Consider the following 26,546-nt stretch of genomic DNA (forward strand, 5'->3'; position numbering starts at 1 on the left):
AATTAAATGGCAAGGTTGGAGGTCAAGGGTTCAACTGTCTGATGGTACTAACAGCCCTTGACCTCCCACTCCCACCAAGACCGGCGATACTAACAGCTTAAGAGGCTGTTGGCATAACCTTTATCGTGCATTGTATGATCAACACACACAAACTCATATATTTGCTATTAAACAATTCATTCCAAATCCCCGTTAACCCAACTGGTGATAAATCTCATTCGCTTAAGACGAAATTTTTATTATCATGAATGCCATTATCTTCAAACAATTCTTCAATAACGATGAAACCCGCATCATTGGGATATAAAACAAACCTAACCAAAACTTGACTCTTATTAAACTTCAAGAAATTGACTAGGAAACTGAAATGCTTGGCTTATTTTCCAGCATTATTAAGAGGAAAAAGAAAATCACATGTCCGTGAACAGATGTATTTGTCTTGAAACTCCATCAATCATATGCATTACATGCTCTGGCTAATTGGAGTGGAAAAAAGTTTTCGAGACTTCCACGCTGCCAGTCCCAAATTAGTTCCCCCCGCCCCCAAATTTTTTTTTTAAATTAAAAAGCCAATTTCAAGTTGTAATAAGTACACATTGGTCATAACATTCATATTTACTTGTCATGAAAGTTGGAACGCCGTGTGGTTAAAGAATTTAGAGGTCCGTTAAGAACACTTGAGAGAACTTTTGAACGGCTCTGAATCTTGTCATCCTTGATTGAGTAGAAGTTTCATTAGTTTCCTCTGAGACTTAAAGGAACAAGCAAGCATGCATCCCTTGCAATTCAAGGCTTCCGAAATTGCCGTTGTTTGCAAGCAAAAACATCCTCTACATAGTACATATACGGGCTAGCTTCAAATGGTTTTTTCCGGTTTCTCCTTGGCCAAATCAGAAGTGAGCTTTGGTAGGTGGAAATGTTCATCTCCAGGCATTATAAACTTTGCCTGTCAAAATTCTCTACTACTAAATTTTTTTCTTAACTGTCTTCTGCCTCCTAGCGAATCATAGTACATCTTGTTTATTAATATCAAATTTAGGTTTATTATTCCTTCCTTTACTCCCTTGTCACGAAATTCTTTTCACCAAAGTTGGAGGAACGTCCTTTCCTTTCAAGCCTTCTTTTAATGCTTTTTGCAGGGAATATCAAGAACCGTGATCCACAAAGCAGGATGCCGATCAGAATCTGTCGAGGCATAAAACAGCTGTTCACGCGCACTGGTACGGTTTTTTTTTTTTTTTCCCTCTCTTTCTCTTTTTCTTTTTTTAAAAAAATTTATCTTAAGAAATTACAACTTATTCTAATCTTACCGTCTGTGCGAGTCTTTGCTACAAACGAGAAATGAATTCAAAGACCGGACACATCTTTGATTAAAATCAAAATCAAAATTAGAGACTCCAGCCAGAGAGGTTCCTAAGAATAGGTCGGTAAGATATGTAGCTCAATGTTGACCATCGATCGAGCATAGATTTTTTTTTTTTCCTTTTTTGGGTGCATTATTTGATTAATAAACAAAGGAAATGAATGTATAAAATCCAGAACCTACAAAGACTATATGTAATGTATGGGGGTGAAAAAAAGAACCTAGTATTTTGGCCAGGAAATAGGGCCATTAGTGTCGAAAATGTGAATAGGGAAGAAAAGAACCTAATTTCTTTTTTAAAAAATAATAATTAAAAAAAGAAGCAATTACCGAAACACCAATAGGTGGGTGGCACAGAAATTGCTCAGGCCCACTCTTGAGTTGGGAGTGTGGAGCTTGAAGGCAACGGATCATGATTCATGACACATTATTATTACTGTGATCGGCCCCGCTACTAGCGGAATTTAAAGTGCCAACTCCCCCGCCGTGGATTGTAATGTCCTTTCAGATGGAGAAGGAGGACTTCGACAGTAAATCCTTTTTGGTGACCGGTTTAGTTACGACTGAGTTTATTACTCTTTTTACTTTTTCGTCTTCCTCTTCCACCCGTAGGCATGCCACTGAAAACAAGTGGGCAATGCAAAATATTTTTTTGTGAATTATATCTTTCACGACGACGACGACAGTCGCCTTTAACATTTTAAGAATTGGATTGCCGACTTAAAATCCTTTAAAACCCAAATCAACAGAGATCAACAGAGATTTCTAGCTAATCATGGGATTTTGGGGAAATGCAAGCAGTGAAAAAGAAAGAAGAAAAGTTGGTTGGTTTTTCACCAAAAAGAAATCAAACATTATTATTGGCTTTCAAGAATGAAGGAAATTGATGCAGGGAATGGAATGGAAGGCCCGAACGTTTCGGAGTTGGATCTCCGGGAGGAATACGCCAATGCTTTCCGGACCGAGTCATACAATGAATTTTGGGAACGGGTCCTTGCACTGGGCAAAGGAAACTCTGTGGCCCATTCAACCTTGGGGTCCACCACGGCTTCTCGACTCCCATCCTACCGGCTCTTCGTCGACCATCTCCTGGATCCTGATCAACCCACTGTCACCCGGATTCTAGACTTGACCCGTACCCACGACCCACAAAGCCAAGCTCTTCTCTCCGATTACTTCTTCGAGACGGCTAATGCTTCCTTCTTGTGCAGTCATTTGCTCAGAGACGTGGATCAAACACGTATCAAATACAAATCCTTGAAAAAAACACTCGATACCCTTCCAATTGTTCAAATCTCACCTATTATTCCTTTATCCGTGTCATCCGACCGACTACTGGAATTCTTAAAATCGGATAATCCATTCGTACCATCCGCTTCGTCTCCCGATCGAATTCAGATGGTTCAAACCCATTGTTCCGACTTACTGAAACGGCTCGAGTCGAGTCGTGACAAGGCTCGAGTCAAACTCGATCTAATTGCCAAACTCGAACGCGGCTCCGCGGTGTTTCTCGTGGTTCTAACGGCTTCACTGACCATAATTGCTGCAGCGCATGCTTTGGCTTTGCTGGTGGCCGCCCCGTGCTTGATAGCAACTTCGCTGGAGCTGGTTTCGGCAAAGAAGCTGGCTAGAGGGTCGGCTCAGCTGGATGCGGCCGCAAAGGGGACTTACATAGTGATGAGGGACTTGGACACGATAAGTCGGCTGGTGGGTCGGCTAAGTGATGAGCTGGATCACATGCATTCTGTAGTCCGGTTCTCGCTGGAAAGAGGAGACGATCGGCTTCAAGCCAGTGGGGAAGTGGCGCGCCAGCTGAAATTGAATGGCATGACCAGCTTTACCGATCAGCTCGACGAGTTAGAGGAGCATTTGTACTTGTGTTTCATGACCATTAATAGAGCCAGAAACCTGGTGTTGAAAGAAATTCTGGATCCAGACCACGCCTCCGTCTCCAATTCCGCCCCCGTCTCCAATTTATTGCCTAGACTAAATAATTCACTTTAAAAAATATTTTGCATGTACTAGAACTAGTAGTATATATTTTCAGATACTCAACATGCAGATATTGCAAAATAAATAATTTCCTTTTTACAAACTTATTATTTCTGGGATATTGAGGAACACGTAATACCCAATGCGGTCCGAAAACAAAGGTATGTCATGTCCCGCACATGCCCAAAATTTCTCTTCTTTCTTGATTTGTTAATTATATTATGATTTATATGCTCGTGTCTACATGAATTTCCTATGATATCCTCCCGGTTTTGGTCCCAAAGAATTTGGATTAGCTAGTACACTTTTGTTTCGCCACTGTAGCATAAACCTAACCTAATTGGTTACAAAGCAACCAACCATATATCAGTATTGAGTAGAAGACTAAGATGAAACGAAAATGAGGAGTCAACCAGTAAAAAGAGTTAAAAAGGGGTGCAATTTCATCGTGGTAAAAATTAATTAGTTAATGCAAAAAAAGAAAAAAAGGATTTTGCCCACTTTGCCCACCCGACCCCCTCTGGTTTTATTTCATGGAAAATGGGTTGAAATAGGGCAAAGCATTGGCAGATGTAGCTGGTCCTGCCTCAGCAGGGATTTTGTTTGACCTTAATCCCAGGGAAGCGGTGTGTGTATTGTGTACTCTGTAGTTACTGCTTAAAAAGTATACGTGGCAGTAAATAATGCCGGCAGATTTTTGCTTTCGTAATAACTCGATTCCTGTCATCTAAGCCACTATGCTCTAAGCATATTTATGGATGATGAGAGGATTTTTTACTCTTCTTTGAGTGTCTTGGTACACTTTGTATGGTTAGTTGAGCAGTTGCTCAAATATTGTACAGTTTTATTATCTATAAAAAGTCATCTATCGTTTCTGGAAAAAAAAATAAATAACTCGATTCCTGTCATCACCACATGTCACAGCAATACCACAAGTCCCCTATAAAAATTCTTACAAATCGTTCATTAATACAGAATTTATATCAGTAATAAAATTTGAACATACGATCTTTTATGAGAAAATGATCCGTTCTTATTAATTGAATTAACTTATATTGGTAATGCCCGCAGGTGATTGAATCATGAGAAAGGGAGGTTGAATTCATATTTTGTTGAAGGTGACCTTTAACCAATAACCAGTCTTCCGTTTGGATTGTCATTTTTCATTAAAATAAAGGATTAATCTTTTCTGTACTGACAGTATATACACCGTGAGTATTGGATGAATGACAAACATGCGAAATTTGAATTTAAAATTTAACTTTTGTGTACATTTCATGAATTAATAGTAATAATATATACACTGTCAGTATATATAAGATTTACTCAAAAAAAAATTAGAATATTCTCCTTACACATATTTCAATTATCGTTTCATTTCATTACGCTGCATTGTTATTTTTTACAAAAATTCTAAAAATTAGCAATCTAAACAGATCCTACCCAAGCCTTGACGGTGCCACACTACTTAATTAATATACTCATTATTGCATGTTGCAGCAACATTTATTCGTTCTGCGGACTGCCTATCTGTATGCGTTACTTTCCACACCACCTTTGGCCTTGTCCTTTAATGGTCAACTATCTTTATGGTCTGACATTTAATTTTTCTTCTTTATGATCTTTTTAGAAAAGCCAAAATTTTCTCAGTAATTGGTAGCCTCTTTGGTTGCTTAAAACATTTTACATCCCAGCCCGACCTCCTAGCCACTAATATCTTTTGATTGTGAATTACACTACTGTTATCCTTTAATGGCCAACATTCTTGTTGGGACTTTTCTTGTTGGGACTTGGGTCAACAAAATGCTTGGATTCTTTTCAAAGTCTTAAAAACTTTTGACCCTAATGACTTGTTTGGAAGTTAAGTTTTTTATCAAGTTTATCAAGTGTTATAAATTTTTTAAAAATTTTAGTTATAGTAACCTCAAAAAATTTTTTATAAAATTTTTTAAACTATACAAAAAATTTTTACAATAAATTAAAGTAAAGTTTTAGACAAACATCCAAAAAACTTACCTTCCAAACGGGGAGTTAGCAAAATCTGTCTACTCTGCTTGGAAAGTTTTGAAGCTAGGATCCTTGCGAGGCTAAAATCTCCTGCAAATTTGTTTGGAAAGCAATTATTCAAATGCTACATTTTCTGTGATTATATTTTTTAATTTATATAAATTAAATCGTTATAATAATTTTTTTTATAAAAATTTCAGAAAAATGCAATCCAAACATCAACCAAATTTTTATAAACTGATTTCATGTCCGCCCTTTTGTCTAAGAAGCAATTTCATGAGTGTCGAACCAAAAGGAGGGGGTTAAAAAAAATGAGATCAAGTTTCTTTGGTTGGTAAACCCGTCTGAAGGTGTTTGTTCGATTTAAATGAGATCAAGTTTCTTTGGTTGGTAAACCCGTCTGAAGTTGTTTGTTCAATCGAAGTATGACTAGTTATAGTAAATTGCATGGTGATTAATGAGAGGAAGTTGGGAACAGGCGATAAGATGTACTGTGGATAGTACGTACTATATCATTTGCTTCCCCCGGTAGGCTTGTTAAATTTAGTACCTCACTAAGCAGAAATACAGCAAAAATGGGTGAGAACCAGCATTTGCCTATGCCTCCCTCAACTTCCACCGAAAGGAACAAAGCAGAAGGGGAACAATTAATGGGTCACAACCATACCCATCAAAGTCATAAATGCATCCCAACCACACCACTCGTCCAAGTCTATCTATTCAGTGTATATATATGTTCCCTTTGCCACATTTTATACGAGCAAGAGAAGGAAAATCTTTAACACCTGCAAGTTCTTTGAGGTTTTCCTTAGCGATCAACAACAATGGCAGGTGAACTTTCGAAGGACGAGCAACATAGTCCCTTAGGAAATGTCAAAATCCTGAGCGCTAGCTACGTCAAGCCTAGAAAAGCACTAGGAAGGAAGGAGTGCCAGTTGGTCACGTTTGATCTCCCATACTTGGCCTTCTACTACAACCAGAAGTTGTTGATCTATAAATTGGGGGATGGTGAATTTGACAAGGCAGTGGAAGAATTGAAAGAAAGCTTGAGCCTGGTGCTGGAGGACTTCTACCAACTGGCGGGAAAGTTGGGTAAAGATGAGGAAGGAGTGTTCGGGGTGGAGTATGATGATGATATGAATGGTGTGGAGGTGGTGGTGGCGGAGGCACCGGAGACGGCTGTGGCTGATCTGACCGATGAAGAGGGCACCCTCAAGTTTAAGGAGCTGTTGCCTTACAGCAACATCCTCAACTTGGAGGGGCTTCACCGGCCACTTTTGTCCCTGCAGGTTACGTTACCTAATTACCTCCATACTACTTAAATGCTTCTTAATAATAGTAATAATCTCATGCTGTCTCACCAACTTTAATATGCATGTTACATCAACCCTTCATTTTATAAAAGGGGGAAAAAATTCAGCAGTTTGGGTTAATGTTCTCCAGTATTGGTTTGAAGAAATGCTAATGCCGAAACTGAATTTCCCAATCCATATTTTATGATTCGCACGTCACAGCATAAGGAAATCGCATGCGCCATTTTCACATGTTTTTTACGAGGAGTGCTTGATAACCTTCATTCTCACACCTCTTCTTCCATGGAAGATTTAAGCCTTGTTTGGATTATTGTCATTTTTTTTTTCCAAAATTTTTATATTTATATTTAACATATTTTTTTTAATTATCTTTTTATCCCGCATTTTTTCATTTTTAGTTAATTCGATACGTCTTTAGTTACATGGTTCACAAAACAACTTCTTAGTCTTGACCAAATACAACCAATGGCAAGTATTATACTATATCTCCATCAAGCATCAAGATATGTGGACCAAGGTTCGAAACTTCAATGAGTCGATAAATTTTGCGACTTAACAATTAGTTGTTGCTTGTTGATTTCCTTCAACCAAACAAAAAAAGAAAAAGAAAAAGTTGTTATTGGTTGATTATGTGTAACAGCTGACCAAGCTCAAGGACGGACTATCCATGGGCTGCGCTTTCAATCATGCAGTACTGGACGGTACCTCCACATGGCATTTCATGAGCTCCTGGGCCCAAATCTCCAGCGGAGAGAACTCCATCTCTGTCCCACCCTTCCTGGACCGCCCCAAGGCCCGTAACACCAGAGTGAAGCTTAACCTCTCCAATCCTTCCGACGCACCAGAGCACGCCAAGTCAGCGCCCAACGGTGACGTCAACGAAGTTAAGCCCGGCCCACGACTCAGAGAAAAAGTCTTCAGGTTCTCCGCCACAGCCATTGATCAGATCAAGGCCAAGGTCAATGCCAATGCCAATGCCAATGCCAACGGATCCGACGGCTCAAAACCATTCTCCACATTCCAGTCTCTTTCCACGCACGTGTGGCATGCGGTCACGCGTGCCCGCCAACTCAAGCCCGAGGATATCACCGTCTTCACAGTCTTCGTGGACTGCCGGAAAAGGGTGGACCCTCCTATGCCGGAGAGCTACTTCGGGAACCTCATTCAGGCCATCTTCACCGGGACGGCGGCGGGGTTGTTGCTGGCGAATCCACCCGAGTTTGGGGCTGCTCTAATACAAAAGGCCATCGAGAATCACAACTCCGAAGCCATCGATGCGCGCAACAAGGAGTGGGAGAGCAACCCCAAGATATTCGAGTTCAAAGATGCCGGAGCGAACTGCGTCGCCGTGGGAAGCTCCCCACGCTTTAAGGTTTACGACGTGGATTTTGGGTTTGGAAGGCCGGAGACGGTGAGGAGCGGATGCAACAACAGGTTTGATGGGATGGTGTATCTGTATCCGGGAAAGAGTGGAGGTACAAGCATTGATGTGGAGATCAGCTTGGAGGGCAGTGCCCTGGAGAGGCTGGAGAAGGATAAGGATTTCCTCTTAGACTTTTAGAGGCTTGAATATTTATTTGGTTGTGCAAACTTAGACTAGAAGTTTGTGTAATTTGATGATGGACTGGGAAAAGGTTAAAAAAAAGAAAAGAAAAAAGGCTGCAGGTCTCCTGTTAAGTACCCTCAAGCCTTGTTTCCCTGGATTGTTTTGCGATTTTATGAGAATGGTTTTGGGATTATATAATTTGCTTGTGCTAGATGTTAAGATCCATCTTCATGTTTTTACATACGGAGGAGAATTTCTGAATTGTTGCTTTCAAGTTTTAATCATATGAGTGTGTTTGGATCGTAAATTATTACATTTTATTTACGCCTTATTTACACACACTAATTTGCTTGTATCATCAACATATTTTTCAATTACCCTTTTATCTCACATACGTTGTATCAAAAAAAATGCTACAGTTTTTTTTTTTACAAAATTATTTCAATTAATTTACAACCCAAACAATAATAATATCATTGTGAATTTTTTTTTTCCAAAAAATAATTTAAAAAAATCATCGTGACCGTTGCCAAAGAACTTGAGATTATGAAACGACTGGCTATACAATTAGGAAAGAAACATACGCCATCTACGCTTTGAATGAGAGGGGCGGGCAACCATAACATACGCCATCTAAGCACTGGCTTCTCAAAGTGAGACTGGAAAAGGCTGCAATGGGGATTGTGTCTTTGCTTGATTAAGAACACATCCATGAAAAGAGAGAAGAACCGCTCTAGTCTCCGGAAACTACTCGCCTGATTAAAAGTGACAATGGCAATTTTCACTCCCACTGAGAAAAAGCTGTACGTTAATAATTCACAATCCTTTTTATCCCATCCCTGCCATGTACACCAAGATATTTTTTACCGTCCACTTTCCTATTGTGAAGTATACATGTTAAATGTTTCTAATTTAATCGAAAACTTCACGTACGTCCAGAAATTAGACTATGTTTTGAGTTTGAAGTTATGGTGAATTTATTCAGTTTATAGACTAATCACCAAATAAAGATAACAAATGCTATAAAATACATTCAATTGCAAAAACAGACAGAGAGAATAGGGGTGGATTAACTTGGACTAGCCACTTCACACTAAATAACAAATGTCATAAAATACATTTAATCCAGAAAAACTAAATAAGGGAATAGGAGTCAATCAACTAATCTAACCAACAAAACTGCAGTTGCATAGTCTCAGGTATCTCTCTCGGGCTTCCCAGGAGAAGGTATGGCTGAAGCAGCATCTGGAGGACTGCCTGAAATAACTGACAGAAAGGTGAATACATGATTTTTTTTTGGGGCCCCGGAAGGGGGGGGGGGGTACAGGATTTGGCTCTATCATTGAACATCATAAATAAGGTTTCAAACTTGGACGTGTTTATAATTTATTAACCTTGATTCTGGGTTTCGATTTTAGACTGACTTTCACCAGAAGATGCCGTCTCTATCTGCTGCTCAGCAACAAGGTTTTGAACTTCCGGCTGATTCTCCTGAATTTCCGGCTGATTCTCACCAGGAGATTTGCTCTCTCGCTCTTCCTTTGCAGCAGCTGCTCTTAGCTGTTGCTCAGTTATCTTTAGGAATGCTTCACTTGAAAATGGTTTGCCAGGGGATGCAGAACCATCTTCATGCATCAGAACATCATACATTCAGGGAAAGAAAGGTAAGATTTTGTCAGCTTGGCCTTTAATGTTAAGTTGAGAGACGGATCAGTAAGGCAGGCCGTAAAAGATACACTTTTCATTCTAAAGAATAAAACAACTAATAGCTATCTAATCTAGATTTAGATTAAGACAGCCAGGAAACAGAGCCAGACAACTTTTCTAATTTAATGAAGTTGGTAGATAACAAACCTCAAATCCACATCTTTCAAAACCTTTATGACATAAAAACTTTCTGTATGGTTCTAATGTCTCGAGCATTTGACATGATTGCAGCCTAAAACACTTCAATACTTGTTTACACCTAAGCTGATGCACAAATCACAAATCAAGGCGATACAAAAAGACTCCTAATGCAATAGTATAACACCTGAAATTTAGAAATTTTAATAACTCACTAGCATCGATCTCTGTTGGAGAAACCTCAGAACTTGGATCTGATGAAGGGCTTGAGGTAGTCTTGGTCGGATTAGAGCTTAATGTGCTCTTGGTTGAAGTTTGAATGTCATCAAGACCAATCTCTCTCTCAAGTGTGCTTTTGAATTCCCTAGAAACGTCCTAAGTAGAAGAACAAAAAAATTGCAGCATTAAGACTCCTACTCAAATTTACTCAAAGAAGCACCTCATTTAGGATCAAGTTTTACCTGAAGTTCCCTAATTGTAGGTTGAAATGCGCGTAATGTTTTTCCCAAATTACGAGCAACCTATCATCAAAAGATCCTATCAAAATACAGCATAATATTATGGAATAATATTGTTAATGCATATAATGCTTTTTCATTGTTTCCTTCACTTTTGCCTTTAGGTACATGTGAAGAGACACAAAAATCCAAACAATTCGTAAAAAATGAAAGCAATTGTATTAAAATGCTGCAAATGCACATAGGACATTTTACAAAAGATTTCCAAATTTTCCCTAATTTCAGGAAGACTTCAAAATCCTGGTGTACATTGGCAGCACCTCATTAACACATCTAATTGTCTTTGGAAACAACAGACATTTCAAATTATTGATGCCAACAAGAACAAGGAAAAGCTAGATGTTGAAAGATTAAAATGATATTCTTGAAGAGTTTAAGGAAGCAATGAAACTGTGCCAATTTCCCAGAGAAGTATTAAGGCTTGTTTGTGTTAGAGTAAAGGAAAGAAGATAAAGAAAATTAAAAGAAAATGGAGTCTGATGGAATAAAACTTCAAAAATTGTTAACTTGGTCAATCATACCTTGAACTTAAAGTCTATAAGAGGGTTTATCAGCTGAAAGTCCATATGAATGATCACTTTGTCTCTTCACTCCAAAACTAGCCAGAAGAAAGACCTTTTTAATCGTTTCTCCTATTTTTCCTCTTCCTCACCGTTTTCTCTTCTTGTCTTTCTTTCTGGAATTCAAAAACAAAGCCCTAAACTGGATTTCTAGCAGAAAAGCGCAGATACTCTTCAGGTTTTATTGTATAATTGGATGCAGTAGTAAAAGGTTTGTGCTTAATTAGCTTTGTCTAGTGACAGACCTATGTAGATAGCCTATCGTACTAGTCCCAGACATCTATTCAAAAGCCAAGCTCTAAAAAGCAATTTAGCCACAATCAGTAAGGTGCTTCCGCGTAATTCAAATACAATCATCAGAGCATTAAGGTGAAGAATCATTTTGGACTAAAGTTCCCTAAAATGAACAGGCTTCCAAATGGTCATTGCTTCCTACTTTTACTGATCGAGCAACCTTCATGTAAATTCCCAAGTGATGGGGAAAATAGGAAAAACTTAATTTGGAATTCATAATCATGACCAAAAATAGTACAGCAAGAACTCACCTCAGCAAGACCCTTGGGACCAAAAACTAACAAAGCCACCACTCCGATCACCAAAACCTCAGGAGCCCCAACCCCAAATAGAGATGCGTAAACACCTATTCTTGTACGTTTGCCGCTCCTTTCTGGCCCAAAAAAAAAAAAAAAGGGAAGAGCTTCTTAATGGCCCCTGAATATTACAAACTTGGGATTTGTGCTTGCGCTGCTATACACACACATATTTGTTCGGGTTTAGAAGTCACGGAAGTAGCTCAAACCTAGACGAGAAGAAAGTACCAAGTTTTATGAGGTGTTGCGCGGAGGAGATGCCAAAACGCTTGAGACCGGTCCATTGGTGGGTTTGACAGAGACCCAGCTGAGGAAGCCAGACGGAGAAATCAAAACTTGAGCTTTGGGAGGATACTGAAATTGCAGAACTGGAGAGGCCCCAGAAGGTGTGCCTCCTATTTGTGGACGAAGAAGAAGACAGCGATGAAAGACGGAGGGATGATGCACTAGGACTTAAAATTGCAGAAGCCATGTTTGGTTGGATGGATGACTCGGTGGCCCCGGCGCTGTGAGAGCTGAGATTGTTCACACAACCATTTGCTTCGCCTCAAAATCCAAGGCCAAACACAACTTTGAAGGGGAAAAATGGGGAAAAGAAAATGAAAATATAGCTTGGACTTGGAGGTGTTTTTCTTCGTCTTCCTTTTCTCTCTCTCTCTTTTCTTTTCTTGTTTTCCTTTTTCGTTTAGATTTAATTCTCAATCTCTTTTGCTTTTCCCCTCTTTTTATGGTATTAAAACTTATTTCTAGGGCCTCGGCAATTATGGAAAGTATCAAGTTTGATTTTCTAGGATTATAGTTCTTATTAATGATATTTACATGTCATTTCAACTTTTTAAATATTTTAGCTGCATGTATGTCCCCAATATATACATGTAATTTTACTTGAAAAATATTCAAAAACATGTTCAAGATGCTAAAAAAAATAAATATCATTATTACATTTTTCTTTTTCATCTCTTTTTTTTATTTTTTGGTAAAAAAAAAAGTGGGTTCGGCATTTTATTTTTTTTGCAATCCATCTACTTCAATTGTTTTTGGGTGGGCCACAATCCTTCAAACTCCGCATGTCCTTCTTTTGTAATCCGTACAGTTCTCCAGCAATGTGGTCCTGAAGGATTGTGCTTGAATTGGTCCACGTGTGAATATGCTTTAATTGGGCTTTCCATTATCAAAGCCCATTGCAAGGCTCACTATCTGTTCCACCAGTATCAAATCCGACAACTGCTCACCCGGATAGCATTTCTCGGCTGCATTGGGCCATTAGCTACCAAATTTACTCAGCTTCTCTAGTTCCAAAACAATTTATTGAAGGAAATTTCAGTATTCATTTTATATTTCTTTACTCAAAATTCTTAGTTGATTTTTTTCAACCCTCCCCCCCCCCCCCCCCTTCCTATCCTTCCCATGCTTGACCATCAAGGGTCAGGATTCAAATTCAAAACCTAAGGTCCTATTTGGTACTTGAATTTTTTGTCAAGTTTATCTACTATATAAGTTTTTAAAAAACTTTAGCTACAGTAACATTAAAAAATTTCTTAAAATTTTTAAATTATGCATTTTAAAATATTAAAAAATTTACACACTTCAAATTTTTTTTAAAAGCTTCTACGGTAGATTATAGTAAAATTTTAAACAAATACTCAAAAAATTCACTTGCCGAACAGGGCTTAACAGCCTGGAAAATTTTAAGAACCTTTTTCTCGTCATAAAACCAATCTTACTGATTCACCTGGTTAATTTAAGTCTTTCATACAAATAAAAAGTCTTCCATAAATAAAAGGCAAAAAAAAAGAAGATATGCTATAGAAAAGAAGAGGGTAGTGAAATTTGGCAGTGAACTTGAGATCATCCGGAGAAACGACCGTAATATTGAATACCCTACATTTCCACTCCCAGCACAAACACAGCAGTTACAAAAAGGAAAGAAAAAGAAGGTGGCGTTAATGTGTGCAGTTCTCATTGGTTGTTATTTTGAAAAGAAGGGGAAAAAAAAAACCGGAAGAAGAAAGAAAATGTGTCAATTTAATTATAGACCAACCACCACCTACTTGAACATGTGGTATGCCGGATAGTCTTTTGGCTTTGTAGGACCATAACCATCTCCGGTCGCCCGTTGGTGAAATATCCAAATAGGAAGCACGTCTTCATGGGACCCGATACAGAGTCCAGCAGCTAAACCCCTAAAATGCTACTCCTACTACCCAAAAAAAAATAAAAAAATCCTGAGAATATCGAATGATACATATATTAGATTTAAAAAAAGATAGTAATAATACTAAGGAATGAGCCACAATCATCAAGTGATAAAGATGGCATGGGAAAGGCAGCAGAAGTTGCAAAAGTAGAAAGGCTCATGAAAGCCATGAAGAAAGTAGTTTCAAAAGGCGATGACTGATGAGATGATATAAAAAGCAAAGGAAGAGCTTTTGCTTTCACTCGGAGTCGGGACTTTGGCTTTTTGGGTTTCTGGTGACCAGCACACGAGCGCGCACAAATTGACCGTATCGTCGTGAAGGCTAATAATAACAGGGCAGGTTTGAGTTGTGATATCATTGTCAATCAAAGTGGGGGAAAAAGGAAGAGTGAAAAGGGATACTAAATGTTTTTATGGGTGCTGCTAATTTGCTATGCTATGAAGACTTTACAGCAGACACGGAATGGAAACCCACCCGTGCACAGATTAAAAGTAGTTATAGTTGATTGCTAGCAAGTGCTACACGTCCTACTACCAAACATGGAGTACAATTAAAGACCCTGCCTCGTGGTCCAAATTCCACAGTCATAATATTATCACTATGGACACTGTAAATGATAAAGAATAAATCTTATATACACGGCTACGGTTAGATGCATTGCACGTATGCAAAATTTGAATTATGTATCATGTATCTAATGATGCAAGTGTATACACAGTCAGTATACGAAAAATTAATCCAACGAAGAATAGCAATCAGTTTCATAAAAATCGATTGAGGGTTCAGTAACCTTCATAGCAATGGATTATAGTAATAAAAGAATAATGAACAACTCAAATGCTACTCTTTTTTTTAATAGCTAATCATGATATCCATGTAAAAAAGATTTGTAAAACTCATTAATCTTAAATAAATATATTATGTATTAATATAATTAAAGTTAAAACTCATTCATTCTCTTGAAACCCACTTACCAAATATCTTCCAAATTACAATCAAAATTCAAAAAGAGGGAGAAGCCGTGGAGCTGGAGCGGAAAGGCCTAATCTCGTTTGGATTGTTATTTTCAGGAGTTTTTGTAAAAAACTACATTATAATAATTTAATACATGTGAGATAAAAAAAAAAGTGATTGAAAAAATGTGTTTATGAAAAATATAAAAATTTTGATATGAAAAACCACAATCCAAAAAACAATAGATAGAGGCTTGTTTGTGCGTGTCATTGTCGTCCACTCCACAGTCACACACGAAGAGGGTGTCATAATTTATTTCTTGCACGAAAACTCATCAAACGAGTGGATGCGCACACGTGCATTAGCTTCGACAAAAAGCTCCCCTGTTTTTTTTCAAAAGGTTGTGGTACTGATAACAGATCGATGGAAAGCTTCTTCCCAGCCAAAAAACGAAATCCCTTTTCTGGTTTGTTTCTTTTTCCTGAAACATATAAACTGCATATTTTGGAGATTGGTGAAAGGCAGGGGATTTGGTCCATTATGCCCCCTATCATACTATTTGAGGAACCCCCTATTTAAACTAAAGTTGATGGACTTAGCACTAGCAGTAGTATTACTACTACTATTTTTCACTTCAACAAAACCAACACAAACTAACCCTTCGTCTTGAATAATACAGACAAAGTTGAGCATCACTATTAATAAAAATGTTTCCTAAATAGCATTAAGGAAAAATTGCAAAATTCTAACCTGCTGCTGGCCCATTGATTGACCTTGCAGAAGCAATACTGCTATGAGCGAAGATCTTTCGGTTCTCGAGCTGTGGGCTATTTTCAATCAGCTGAGCGTAAAAGTCAAATGAGATACAGAGATTAAAATTAATCACAAATCCCAACATTAAAGAGCTTTCGCAGAATTCGATGGTCCGTCGGATCCAAAACCGGTTGGCCAGCACAACCGAGATCACGATCTTCACGTGACCCAAGTAAAAATACCCGGGTCCCATTTTGATGAGTCAGAAGCATAAATCTAATTTATTATCTTCCTAAAATACTCTAATATTAAATGGAACATGACTAATTAATTTTACATTAATTACAACAATAAGAGTGATGGAAAGTTGCACTATTCAATAACAAAAGAGTATTTTAGAGTACTTCTTTTCTCTTTCTCTCTTTTTTTTTTCTCTTAAAAAATTTGTCTAACTAAAACTTCCTCCAACTTTCTTCTCATGATCTTTTTCTAATAGGAGAAACCCTCTTTATAGTTTATTTTCATCTGTGTGAATAAAATCTCTTCTAGTATTTTCTAATGAAAGTTTATTTTCTTCTTAGGATTATCCGGTGAGAGTTTCATTCTTTCCTAAATTTTTTAGTGAGAAATTTTGATAATTTTTTTCATTTATTAGATTTGAGTTTTTTTAGAATTTGACTATCAGATTTGAAATTTCTTGAATCTATTCGATATATCTCATCATAATATCTGGATTTGAAACAGTTTTAATCAGCAGGTTTGGCGATTGGAAACATGCACAGATGTTCGTAAAGATACAATTATTTGAAATTTTATAATGTAATTTTTATGATTTTTCATATTTGTAGTATCCTTTCTTCAGATTTGTTTTTAAATATCTGTGTATGTTTGATGATGTAATTTCTGAGATTTTAATGAAATTATAATATTTTATTAAAAAATATTTTAAAAAAATTAAAAATTAATTATACTCTTTAGTTAAAAAGTAAATAATAATTTAAGACAGATGAAAAATAATAAAACTATCAAAGTGAAGTAAGACGGTCGAAATATTACGTATTTACTCCTTCCAAGCGATGCCCAACCTGTGCCGGCTGTGCCTTCGGTGCTCTCCCGCACCCCCACACAACACCGCACAAATGCCAAAACAACCTCCCTCCTATAAATCACTCTAAACATTAAATGCCCCTTTCTAAGGTCTAATCCACCTGGCGTCCGCATTGCCATTTATAGCCCAACCATCCCCGTTCCCGGCCGCCGTTGAATTCGATTCTGTTACAAGCCCATTTTCGACAATTCAGTTCAGTGCCCCTTGACGTTATCCATACATCTCTAATTATTTCGCTAATCTTCGTCTAATTATTCACTTGGCCCCACTCACCTAATATTATTAAAGTAAGTGCAGAAACAACATGACTCTAGTCTCCTTCCATTCCTTCTTTTTCATTTTTGTTTCTTTGGGAGCTGATTTATCATTTACTACTATATATAAAGCCACCGTTTCTTGATTTGTATTCTAGCGTTTACATTTGCCTCTGCGTCCTCTTGCAAGCTCATGTGATCTCTTATTGGGTTGGACTGGATTCCGATGTGTGTGGCCGGGGGCCGGTGATCTTCTGCGCGAGAATCCTGACGTTATATCTATTTCTTGATCGAAATTCAGTATGAGCAGCGTGCATAACAGTGTGGAGACCGTAAATGCCGCTGCAACTGCCATAGTTACTGCTGAGAGTAGAGTTCAACCGCCAACTGTCCAGGTATGCCTCTTTATCGATGCTATATGACGTTATACGTTTGTATATCACCATAATTTTGATCTTTTTTTTTTTTATTTTAAATCTGATAGAAATAAGCTACTCGTCTTGTAGCTGATGTGGTGGCATATCTTATTTGAATCCATTTTTTTGGGTCCATTTCTTTCTTGATTGTGCTGTGTTACTTAAGTCAGACTGATGAGGGGTCATGTCTTGGATGGGGTGCTTGTGCTTTTGGGTATGGAGTTATAGGTGGGATGCGGATTGAGGTTTCTAGTAAGTTAGATTTGAATCTTTTTTGATTTGGAACGTGTTATTTGTCTGCGACCAAATTATGACCCAGAGATGAAGATGAAATGAATAATAGAAGTTGTTCTAGTTGGTATACCAGAATTATGCAAAAGCCAGTCATGCAGTGGCTCCAGAGAAAGAAAATTCCACTAAAACCGGGAAAGAAAGACTGGACTGGAGGACTTACTTCTAGCCTTCTTGCTATGCAGAAACTATATCCATCTTTCATCTTGTCCTCATTAGTATGCATCAGTAGTCTTAGGCCTGAATTAGTTGAGGCCTTTCGTGTATGTCAGGCAAGTGCAGGGCAGGCAAAAAGCGTTCTATCTCTCCGCTATTGTAAAGAGTTTGCAAATTTTCAAGATTGTGAATCATTTGGGGCCTTGGTGACTCTAGGGATATGTTATTCAGCAAACTTGAAAGCAGGAAATTGTATTTCAATGTATGTATTTAGCTGTGCAGTTTGAAAACGAACAAACTCTTCAACTGTACACACAAAACCTGAAAGTTTGTATCATTTGTTTTCGCCCTTCTTTCTACTTAATATATTATTCTTGTTTCGGAAAGAATTTTCCAGTAAGTGCTTTAGCACTATGTTCTTTACTTCTTTTCATGTATGACAAGAGAACATGGCAGCTGCTGTTGCACCTATAAAATGTTTGGTTCAGTTTGTCTTCTGATCTGACTGATATAGTGCATAAACGGTTGAAGGAACCCAAACCAAGCTAAGATTATATTTTGTCTGTGAATACTTTACATGTCCCGTAGGGTGCTTGAAAGCAATTCAGGATGTTAATGTTGCTTTGATAATCAGGAGTGAAGCTTGCTATCGAGGCTTATTCTTTTCTTCTTTGGTGAAATTGCACTGAAGCTCTTGGAAATCCAGTTGATTTGTCAGAATGTGGCACAGAGCATTGCAAAATTATTAGGCTTCTTGATAGCATTTGCATGCTTTTCTAACTGGCTTCCTTGTTTGATTTATTGGATAAATCACTGGTCCAGAGCCAGCAAGATAAGATTGCCTTCAAAACTTGGATACACAGCAATCATGTGAATGAGAAGATCCACTCTCAATTTAGAATTTAAACCTGAAAATTCAGGGTTTTTAAAAACCTGCTCGATTGCTGCTTCATCAGTGGCTAGAAAACATGAAAATCACCCAATAAATTCATGCAGTAGAGTTGCTGCAGTTTTTTTGTGCTTCAGATCACCTGTTCATATCTGAAACAGTGTTGCTTGAGAATTTGTTTCTAGTAAGCTAGCCCAGCAGTGCCTTGTTTATGCAGGCTAATTGGTGGCCCAAGATTTGCTGTCTCAGTTGATTTATAGTTCTGAATTTTAATCTTCTCGTGCTTGTTGTGGATACTACTTAGAAGAGGTGTTTGAAATGCTGATTTGTTCTTCTTGTAGCTGACAACTACTAGAAAATTTCAGACTGGAAACAATCATTCTGTCTGATTCCCAGAATCCTGATGCATCTTTGGTGAATGATTCAGAGTTCTGCAAAGTGAATTAGTAACTTGATTCTGTAATTTACATTCCTTTCCTTTCTATTTGAATTCAGAAAAGAAGATGGGGAAGCTGCTGGAGCTTTTATTGGTGCTTTGGTTCTGTCAAAAACAGCAAACGCATTGGTAATGCTGTCCTTGTACCTGAACCTACAGTTCCAGGATCAGCTGTTCCTGTACCTGATAATTTGAACCATTCAGCAACCATAGTAATACCCTTCATTGCCCCTCCCTCTTCTCCTGCATCTTTTCTCCAATCAGATCCTCCCTCTGCCACCCAGTCACCTGCAAAATTTCTGCCCCTTGCTTCCTTTTCGGTCAACACATATTCCCCTAGTGGGGCAGCCTCCATATTTGCAATTGGCCCATATGCACATGAGACTCAGTTAGTATCACCACCAGTATTTTCTGCATTTACAACTGAACCATCTACTGCCTCTTTTACACCCCCTCCTGAGCCTGTGCAACTTACAACACCATCATCACCAGAAGTGCCATTTGCTCAGCTTCTTGTTTCATCTTTGACACACTACCGAAGACATAGTGGGACGAGTATCAAGTTCCCGTTGTCTCAGTACGAGTTTCAGCCTTATCAATGCCCCGGAAGCCCTGGCAGCCACCTCATATCACCGGGCTCAGCAATTTCCAATTCTGGCACTTCTTCACCTTTCCCTGAAAAACGCCCTATCATCGAGTTCCGAATTGGGGAAGCTCGCAAGTTTCTTGGCTATGAACACTTCACACGCAAGTGGGGTTCAAGGGTTGGTTCTGGATCTTTGACACCAAATGGTTGGGGTTCCAGGCTAGGTTCAGGAAGTTTGACGCCAAATGGTGGGATATCAAGGCTAGGTTCTGGAACCTTAACACCAAATGGTGGAGAACCTGCCGCTAGAGATAGTTACCTTTTAGAGAACCAAATTTCTGAGGTGGCATCACTTGCTAACTCGGATAATGGAACTCACAATGAGGAAGGCCTAATGGATCACAGGGTTTCCTTTGAATTGACTGCTGAGCATGTTCCAAATTGTGTGGAGGAAGAGATGGTCATGCAACATGACACTATATGTGAACCTTCAACTGAGAAAGCAATTGAAGCTTCCATTGACACTGATCCGATACCGAAGAAAGGTCAAATTTTTTGTGAAGATTGCACTGGCGACAGTATCCACAATATCACCAGGAAAGCTTTAGATGGACAAGAAAGGAAGCAGTGCCTTAAAAATAATCGTACTTTCTCACTTGGTTCAAGCAAAGATTTCAATTTTGACAACATGAAGCAAGAAAGCCCGGATAAGTCCACCATCGATTGTGAGTGGTGGACAAATGAAACAGCAACTGCTAAAGAACTAGGTTCCAAGAACAAGTGGACTTTCTTCCCAATGCTCCAGCCTGGTGTCAGCTAATGCTGGCATATACAACAATACATAAGATTCATTTCATCTGAATGCAAGACTGACTTCACTCAGCAACACTTCCAACAATGCTGGTGTATACTTGAGAGCATTTTCGAAGTGTGACATTTGATGAGCCTGTGTTTTGATTATAGGAATGGACTGCACAGCTGTGCCTCAGAGAGTGAAAAGCAATAGATATATTGGCAAGGACGAAAAATGGTTTGTGGTGATTAGTGAGCATTATCTTAAATTCTATTCCGTTCAATGTTGTTTTTTGCAATTTGTACACTGTAAATTAGTTGGATCCATCAATCAATGCACTAAATTCTTTTTACACTTCTATCAATAAGGATATGTTCGTTCCCGGTCTTCATCTTCTCCCATAGTATGCAGTTGTGCTCTTTTCTGTTCTTGGACCTGAATTTAGATTTTCCATATGAAAGGACTTTTTCGCATGTCTAATTGTGTGGAAATTTGGAGTCCTAATTGTGTACTAGTTCTGACTCAACATGGGTATGGCTTGAATACCCAGGTACATTCATGATCTCTGCTGATATATATGGTTCAGCCTTGCATGAAATGAAGAATTTGAGGGCTCAGTCAGGGTCCTCCAGCTACAGAAATTCAAGGATTGACTGGAGAGATTACTTGCTGGAGTTTGTGAGGTGATGCCTGGAACTGTAAGAATTGTCAGCACTGAGATTCCAGCTCATGTATAATCAACCCTCGACGCAAAGGTTCAAAATCCATAATAATTCAAGATGTGGTAGGCTCAGGCCATCAGACGGTGACAAGTGGTACATAAAGCTGTCATCAACTGAAAGCTTGAAGAAACTTTTTTTTTTTTTTTTAATTTGTACAGTACAATCAGCCCCTTGCTGATATTATATTTCATTTTCTTAGTTTGCTTTAGGGATCATAATTAACAAAATTTCTGATACATGATTATTATCCAATATTATAAACAGGATTGACTCTTCATTGCAGATATATAATAGAGTTCGTGCATATGATAACATTACTTGACTACGTGAAACTTGCTTCTTGGGATCATATATAAGCAATAATTATCTGTAAACAAAGCTATCTTGAAAATGATAGTTTGTCATCTATTACAAGAATATTATAACTCCAAAAACATTGCTTGCAGAAAAAAAAATCACGGGTCGTTTACTAATGGGATTTGTTTCTCCCAAATTCTTGGATTGAACCTGCAAAAGAAATGCTTTCAAAGAAATACTGCAACTGTAAAAGTAAATATTAGCTCCAGCAACAATTTGCATACAATTATTGCAAGAAATGATTCTGCAGTACCTACGAGTTGTAAAAGTAAGTTTGACAGAAAATTTGAGAAAATAAAAAGGAAAGAAGAACGTGGTGATTAGTGATGCTGATTAAGCATGTGGGCATGACTTGTGCCTGCTGATTTACCTCCAGCGATGCAACGCTTAAATTTATGTTTGAGAAAGAGGCTGAATCTACCCGATCCAATAGCCACCAATAAACTCTAAGCTGATACTAGAAAGCCACATGGAGAAAGAAAGATGCTGATACGACCTTTTCTATCCAGACTTCTGGGGCTCTATTCAATTTCAGGTCAGTTCCATTTTTGGGTTTGCCAAATGCCAACTGAATTCTGCCTTTTCTTTAATTCTAGAACACGGGACATGATTCTGAGCGAGCTTCTCTGATTTTTCTGTTTTATTCAAAGCTATGTTTGACTTGTTATCTTGGTTGAAGAATTTATCTTGCTTGCTTCTGTTGGGAGCTTTTTAAATGGGAAATATTTTCTGTTGAAATAGTTGTTTTTTATAGACTGCACTATTATGACTTCCATTGATCGAGTAATTATAGCTTTCCTGTTTAAAAGCGATTGTCTTTCTAATGATTTTACCATTGGATCATTGTCCAGTGCCGCTAGCTTGAGTGGCTAATGTGGTCTAATGTTTTACAGACGACTGCATTTTTTTTTTCCCTGGGGAAACTGTGCTGGACTAGAAAGGCTGCTCTACTTGCCATGCCCCCAATTATCAGGAACTTAGTTATGTGGTGAAGGATTTTGTCTAATACCTACTAAGTTGTGAAGCATGGCTATGGCTGCTACAGTTAAAGTGGTTCTTGGCTCCGTTGCCTTCGCTATTTTTTGGGTTCTGGCGGTTTTCCCGGCTGTTCCCTTTCTTCCTATTGGTAGGACTGCAGGGTCTCTTCTTGGGGCTATGCTTATGGTCATCTTCCGAGTTATAACTCCCGATCAAGCCTATGCTGCTATTGATCTTCCAATTCTTGGTCTTCTATTTGGTACAATGGTAGTCAGCGTCTATCTTGAAAGAGCAGACATGTTTAAGTACTTGGGCAAGTTGCTTTCATGGAAAAGTATGGGAGCCAAGGACTTACTCTGTCGAATCTGTTTGATATCTGCAATTTCAAGTGCCCTTTTCACTAATGACACATCTTGTGTGGTTTTAACCGAATTTGTACTGAAAATTGCAAGACAACACAATCTTCCACCTCATCCATTTCTGTTAGCCCTAGCCTCCAGTGCAAATATTGGCTCTTCAGCAACTCCAATTGGGAATCCTCAAAACTTAGTTATAGCAGTCCAGAGTGGAATTCAGTTTGGGGATTTTGTAATTGGAATACTCCCTGCAATGCTTGTGGGAGTTGTTTTAAATGCTGTAATCCTTCTTTGTATGTATTGGAGAGTGTTGTCGGTTGACAAGGACGAAGAAGACCCTGCATTGGAGGTGGTTGCCGAAGAAGATGTGAGTTCCCACCGTTTTTCGCCAGCAACTATGTCACATCCTACGTCCTTGAATTCTCAGGAATGGAACTCTACATTGGAATCAATGAACATTAGTAGCTCACCTAATATCAATGGTCATAGGAATCATATTGAGACCCTTAGAAGCAGGGCAAATGCAAGTGAGAGCGAAATCCAAAAAGCCCCAAGTGAGGAGTCTAATCCTGCAGGGAACTCAAGTCCTCCAAAAGAGCTTGAAATTGAAACATTTGCACATACAAGGGAGGAAACTGTCCCTTCAAAATGGGTGCCACCCCTGAATGGATTTCAAAATGGGGACCACTACACAACCAGTGAAGGGAAGGAGAAATGGAAAAGAGTACTGTGGAAGACTTGTGTTTATCTCGTTACATTTGGAATGCTAATATCTTTGTTACTGGGTCTGAACATGTCATGGACAGCAATAACAGCAGCACTTGCTCTCGTGGTTCTTGATTTTAAGGATGCCAGGCCGTGCTTAGAAAAGGTAATATTTGCTAGAGGTGTCATAGGGAAAGTAGTAAATGGCATTAGCTTGACTACAATGGGTTGTTAATACGTATTCTTTATTATCCAGGTATCATACTCGCTCTTGATATTCTTTTGTGGAATGTTTATCACAGTAGATGGGTTTAACAAAACAGGAATCCCCAGCGCACTGTGGGATCTTATAGAGCCGCATGCTCAGATTAATCACACTGGTGGAATAGCAGTTCTTGCTCTTGTGATACTTATGCTGTCAAATTTGGCTTCAAATGTGCCAACAGGTATATATATTTTGTTTTTCTCCTGATATCTACTCTTTCTTTCAAATGTTAACTGGATGTTTATGACGTGATCGGATAAAGTATATTTTTACAATTTCATCATTAGACTGGGAAAATTTATTTTTACTGAAGTGAACAATCTTGTTTTCCTGGTATGATATCCAATCTGGTTGTCCCAGATATCATGACAGATTATTCATAGCTTACTTCCCCATCTCTCTCTTTGGGGCTTGGGGAGGATGCAAATTGTTATTCTTCCTTCTGTCTACACCAGCTGGAGCAGTAATTGGACCATTTATTTGAGTTTGACTGCTATATATGTCATATGTTATGTTGGTCTCAGTTCTGCTGCTTGGGGGACGCGTGGCGGCTTCAGCTGCTGCAATATCTTCTGCTGAGGAGAAGAAAGCATGGCTCCTTCTAGCTTGGGTAAGCACTGTAGCTGGAAATCTGTCCCTCTTAGGATCGGCTGCCAACCTGATTGTCTGTGAGCAGGCTCGTCGTGCCCATCATTTCGGCTACAACCTCTCATTTTGGAGTCACCTCAAGTTTGGATTTCCATCCACTATTGTCATCACAGCTATTGGTTTGACACTGATCAGGGGATGATACCCTATAATCACTGTGATAACCTGACCTGTGTTGTAAATTTGGAGTCGTTAAATAAAAGAGGCGTGGAAGAGCCCCATGTCTCGCACAGTTTGTCTGGGGAGTCAGGTATAAATTGTATAGAGCATTTTGCATTTGTTTTGTCAGATACTCTTCGGGTAGTACCACACGAAATTAGAGATAAGAAGCAGATTAGAAGGCCAAGGATGTGTCTTGCTAGTCGTTTGTCTGGTCCAAATGATTTGTTATTGCCCTCGACTTAAACGTGAAATCCTCTAATTAATCTACTTTTATTTGGAATCAGCATTTTCTTCCATACCGAAGCAAGGTATTCTTCCATTCCTGCAAAACTGAATTAGCCATGCTTCTTGTTTTAGCTTAAACGGTGACTTATTTCAGCAAGTTTATGCCATTCCTACGCGAATGCTTTTGTCCTCAAAAAGCTTGAATAAAGATTGGTTACCTCGATCGAGATAATCACCATCCACAAAAAGAAGAGCTTGAACTTCCTCCAAGATGCTGCAATGTGACACAAGACAGACGGTAAAGCATGAAAGGGGACTGGCTACCTTATGCTCCATTTCTGTTACTTTTTAAGTAGTACCGTATAGGCGTATACACACATATTTAGGTCTTGTATCTCTTTATTAGGCATCAGACCATAGTCCAGAAAATTTTGCAGCAGAGAACTGTACTTAATTAGGAATTAAGGGATTGATTAACCACATACTACTGCCTACCTTCAGTATTTGCCACCCCTTTACTGCTTTTCTCTCGTGTCCTTTCTTTTCTCAGTCTTACTTGTACTGGGAAAGTGGAAAACGCGAATTTCTGTAATACCCCTTTTGGTGGTTTTGCAGGTGGCAAGACAACGGAAATACAAGAGTTTAGACTGAAGGTACCCCTTTTTCTTTTTCAAGATCCTACTTCAAGTTACTGCTGCATTCGTAATTGCACAGAAAAAAATCTTAAGCTAGCTGGAATTATGTGCGAGGTGAACTAGAAAGTTTACTAAAAAGCTTATTAGTTGCAGCTCCATGAAAATTTGCCAACTTAGCCCGATTACACACTTTAAAAGGGGTGTATTCGATTGCCGTTTGCTACCATCCAAAGAGCCATCAGCCCTGTTGGCGTACTTGCTTATGCAGGGAATCGAGTCCAAAGAGGCAAACACGGTTAAGACATACAGATAGCTAGCAGCTATTCAGCAAGTAGCATTATGTTTTCAGCAGATAATAAAATGTCAGCTTCCCTCGATGAAAACATGCCACGTTTTTCGTGAAAGTCTTGGTTGTGGTGGGAAGCTTCTCTCAACATCAAGCAATGAGGAGATTAAAGTGGCAATGGGAATTGGGAATTAGGCATAAAGACATGCCAACCAAAGCATGTTTGGGGGCCTATGCAGTGGTGGGGAAAAAATGTTGGGAGGCTTCCAAAAGGTCTTTGTTTCTCTGTAGATTCATACATTCCCCCTGGTACGCTTTGGCCACATTTCCCATCCGCCAAAGCTGTACCATCATCTTTTGGTTGATGTTGACTGACGATTATACCCCGCTCTTAATATGATAATTAGTAGATAATAGTTGTCCTTTTTTTTTTCCTTCCCTCTAAATCTTAGGAGTTACAACAATCTTGTAGTATTCAAGAAGAGTCTCTCAACTTCGTGCCTTATTGCCCTCTGTCCTCTTACCTAACTCTGGCACTTCTAGTCTAGGCAAAAGATAAAAGTTTTACTTGCCTTGATCTCTAAATCTCAACTTCTTGTTCAATCACAGTTTAGAGTTCACAAAATTATCTTGATCTCC

General features: G+C 38.7%; 5 protein-coding genes across 12 annotated transcripts; 4 read left to right on the top strand and 1 right to left on the bottom strand.

Annotated features, from left to right (window-relative positions):
* Window positions 1–892: 892 nt before the first annotated feature.
* Window positions 893–3,450, top strand: LOC113762950 (UPF0496 protein At3g49070). 2 transcript variants are annotated; one of them, XM_027306603.1, is made up of 3 exons: window positions 893–906; window positions 1,140–1,220; window positions 2,256–3,450. In XM_027306603.1, exons 2-3 carry the CDS (start codon window positions 1,172–1,174, stop codon window positions 3,365–3,367), a joined length of 1,161 nt encoding a protein of 386 aa, XP_027162404.1. In that variant the 5' UTR covers window positions 893–906; window positions 1,140–1,171; the 3' UTR covers window positions 3,368–3,450. The 2 variants fall into 2 exon arrangements, with proteins under 2 accessions (XP_027162404.1, XP_027162402.1); XM_027306601.1 differs by lacking the exon at window positions 893–906 and having other exon boundaries at window positions 1,081–1,220.
* A 2,681-nt stretch (window positions 3,451–6,131) lies between these two features.
* Window positions 6,132–8,505, top strand: LOC113764140 (BAHD acyltransferase DCR). Its single transcript, XM_027308206.1, has 2 exons — window positions 6,132–6,651; window positions 7,316–8,505. The coding sequence occupies exons 1-2, from the start codon at window positions 6,187–6,189 to the stop codon at window positions 8,234–8,236; spliced, it is 1,386 nt and encodes a 461-aa protein (XP_027164007.1). The 5' UTR covers window positions 6,132–6,186; the 3' UTR covers window positions 8,237–8,505.
* Window positions 8,506–9,258: 753 nt separating this feature from the next.
* Window positions 9,259–12,371, bottom strand: LOC113761321 (sec-independent protein translocase protein TATB, chloroplastic). 4 transcript variants are annotated; one of them, XM_027304263.1, is made up of 6 exons: window positions 11,963–12,371; window positions 11,690–11,811; window positions 10,528–10,587; window positions 10,282–10,441; window positions 9,646–9,846; window positions 9,259–9,487 (listed from the first exon to the last, which is right to left on the bottom strand). In XM_027304263.1, the coding sequence occupies exons 1-6, from the start codon at window positions 12,204–12,206 to the stop codon at window positions 9,417–9,419; spliced, it is 858 nt and encodes a 285-aa protein (XP_027160064.1). In that variant the 5' UTR covers window positions 12,207–12,371; the 3' UTR covers window positions 9,259–9,416. The 4 variants fall into 4 exon arrangements, with proteins under 4 accessions (XP_027160064.1, XP_027160061.1, XP_027160065.1 ...); XM_027304260.1 differs by having other exon boundaries at window positions 9,616–9,846; XM_027304264.1 differs by having other exon boundaries at window positions 9,259–9,478; window positions 11,963–12,370.
* A 4,686-nt stretch (window positions 12,372–17,057) lies between these two features.
* Window positions 17,058–20,959, top strand: LOC113762234. Its single transcript, XM_027305597.1, has 2 exons — window positions 17,058–17,396; window positions 19,249–20,959. Exons 1-2 carry the CDS (start codon window positions 17,304–17,306, stop codon window positions 20,593–20,595), a joined length of 1,440 nt encoding a protein of 479 aa, XP_027161398.1. The 5' UTR covers window positions 17,058–17,303; the 3' UTR covers window positions 20,596–20,959.
* An 803-nt stretch (window positions 20,960–21,762) lies between these two features.
* On the top strand, window positions 21,763–26,289 carry LOC113764158 (silicon efflux transporter LSI3). 4 transcript variants are annotated; one of them, XR_003467487.1, is made up of 6 exons: window positions 21,763–22,182; window positions 22,541–23,852; window positions 23,943–24,132; window positions 24,476–24,849; window positions 25,602–25,639; window positions 25,890–26,289. XR_003467487.1 is itself a non-coding variant. In XM_027308232.1 (4 exons), exons 2-4 carry the CDS (start codon window positions 22,674–22,676, stop codon window positions 24,739–24,741), a joined length of 1,635 nt encoding a protein of 544 aa, XP_027164033.1. In that variant the 5' UTR covers window positions 21,763–22,182; window positions 22,499–22,673; the 3' UTR covers window positions 24,742–25,057. The 4 variants fall into 4 exon arrangements, 3 of the variants coding, with proteins under 3 accessions (XP_027164033.1, XP_027164032.1, XP_027164034.1); XM_027308232.1 differs by lacking the exons at window positions 25,602–25,639; window positions 25,890–26,289 and having other exon boundaries at window positions 22,499–23,852; window positions 24,476–25,057; XM_027308231.1 differs by lacking the exons at window positions 25,602–25,639; window positions 25,890–26,289 and having other exon boundaries at window positions 24,476–25,057.
* Window positions 26,290–26,546: the final 257 nt, after the last annotated feature.

Source organism: Coffea eugenioides, chromosome 2, assembly GCF_003713205.1.
Source record: "Coffea eugenioides isolate CCC68of chromosome 2, Ceug_1.0, whole genome shotgun sequence".
Taxonomy (NCBI): Eukaryota; Viridiplantae; Streptophyta; class Magnoliopsida; order Gentianales; family Rubiaceae; genus Coffea; species Coffea eugenioides.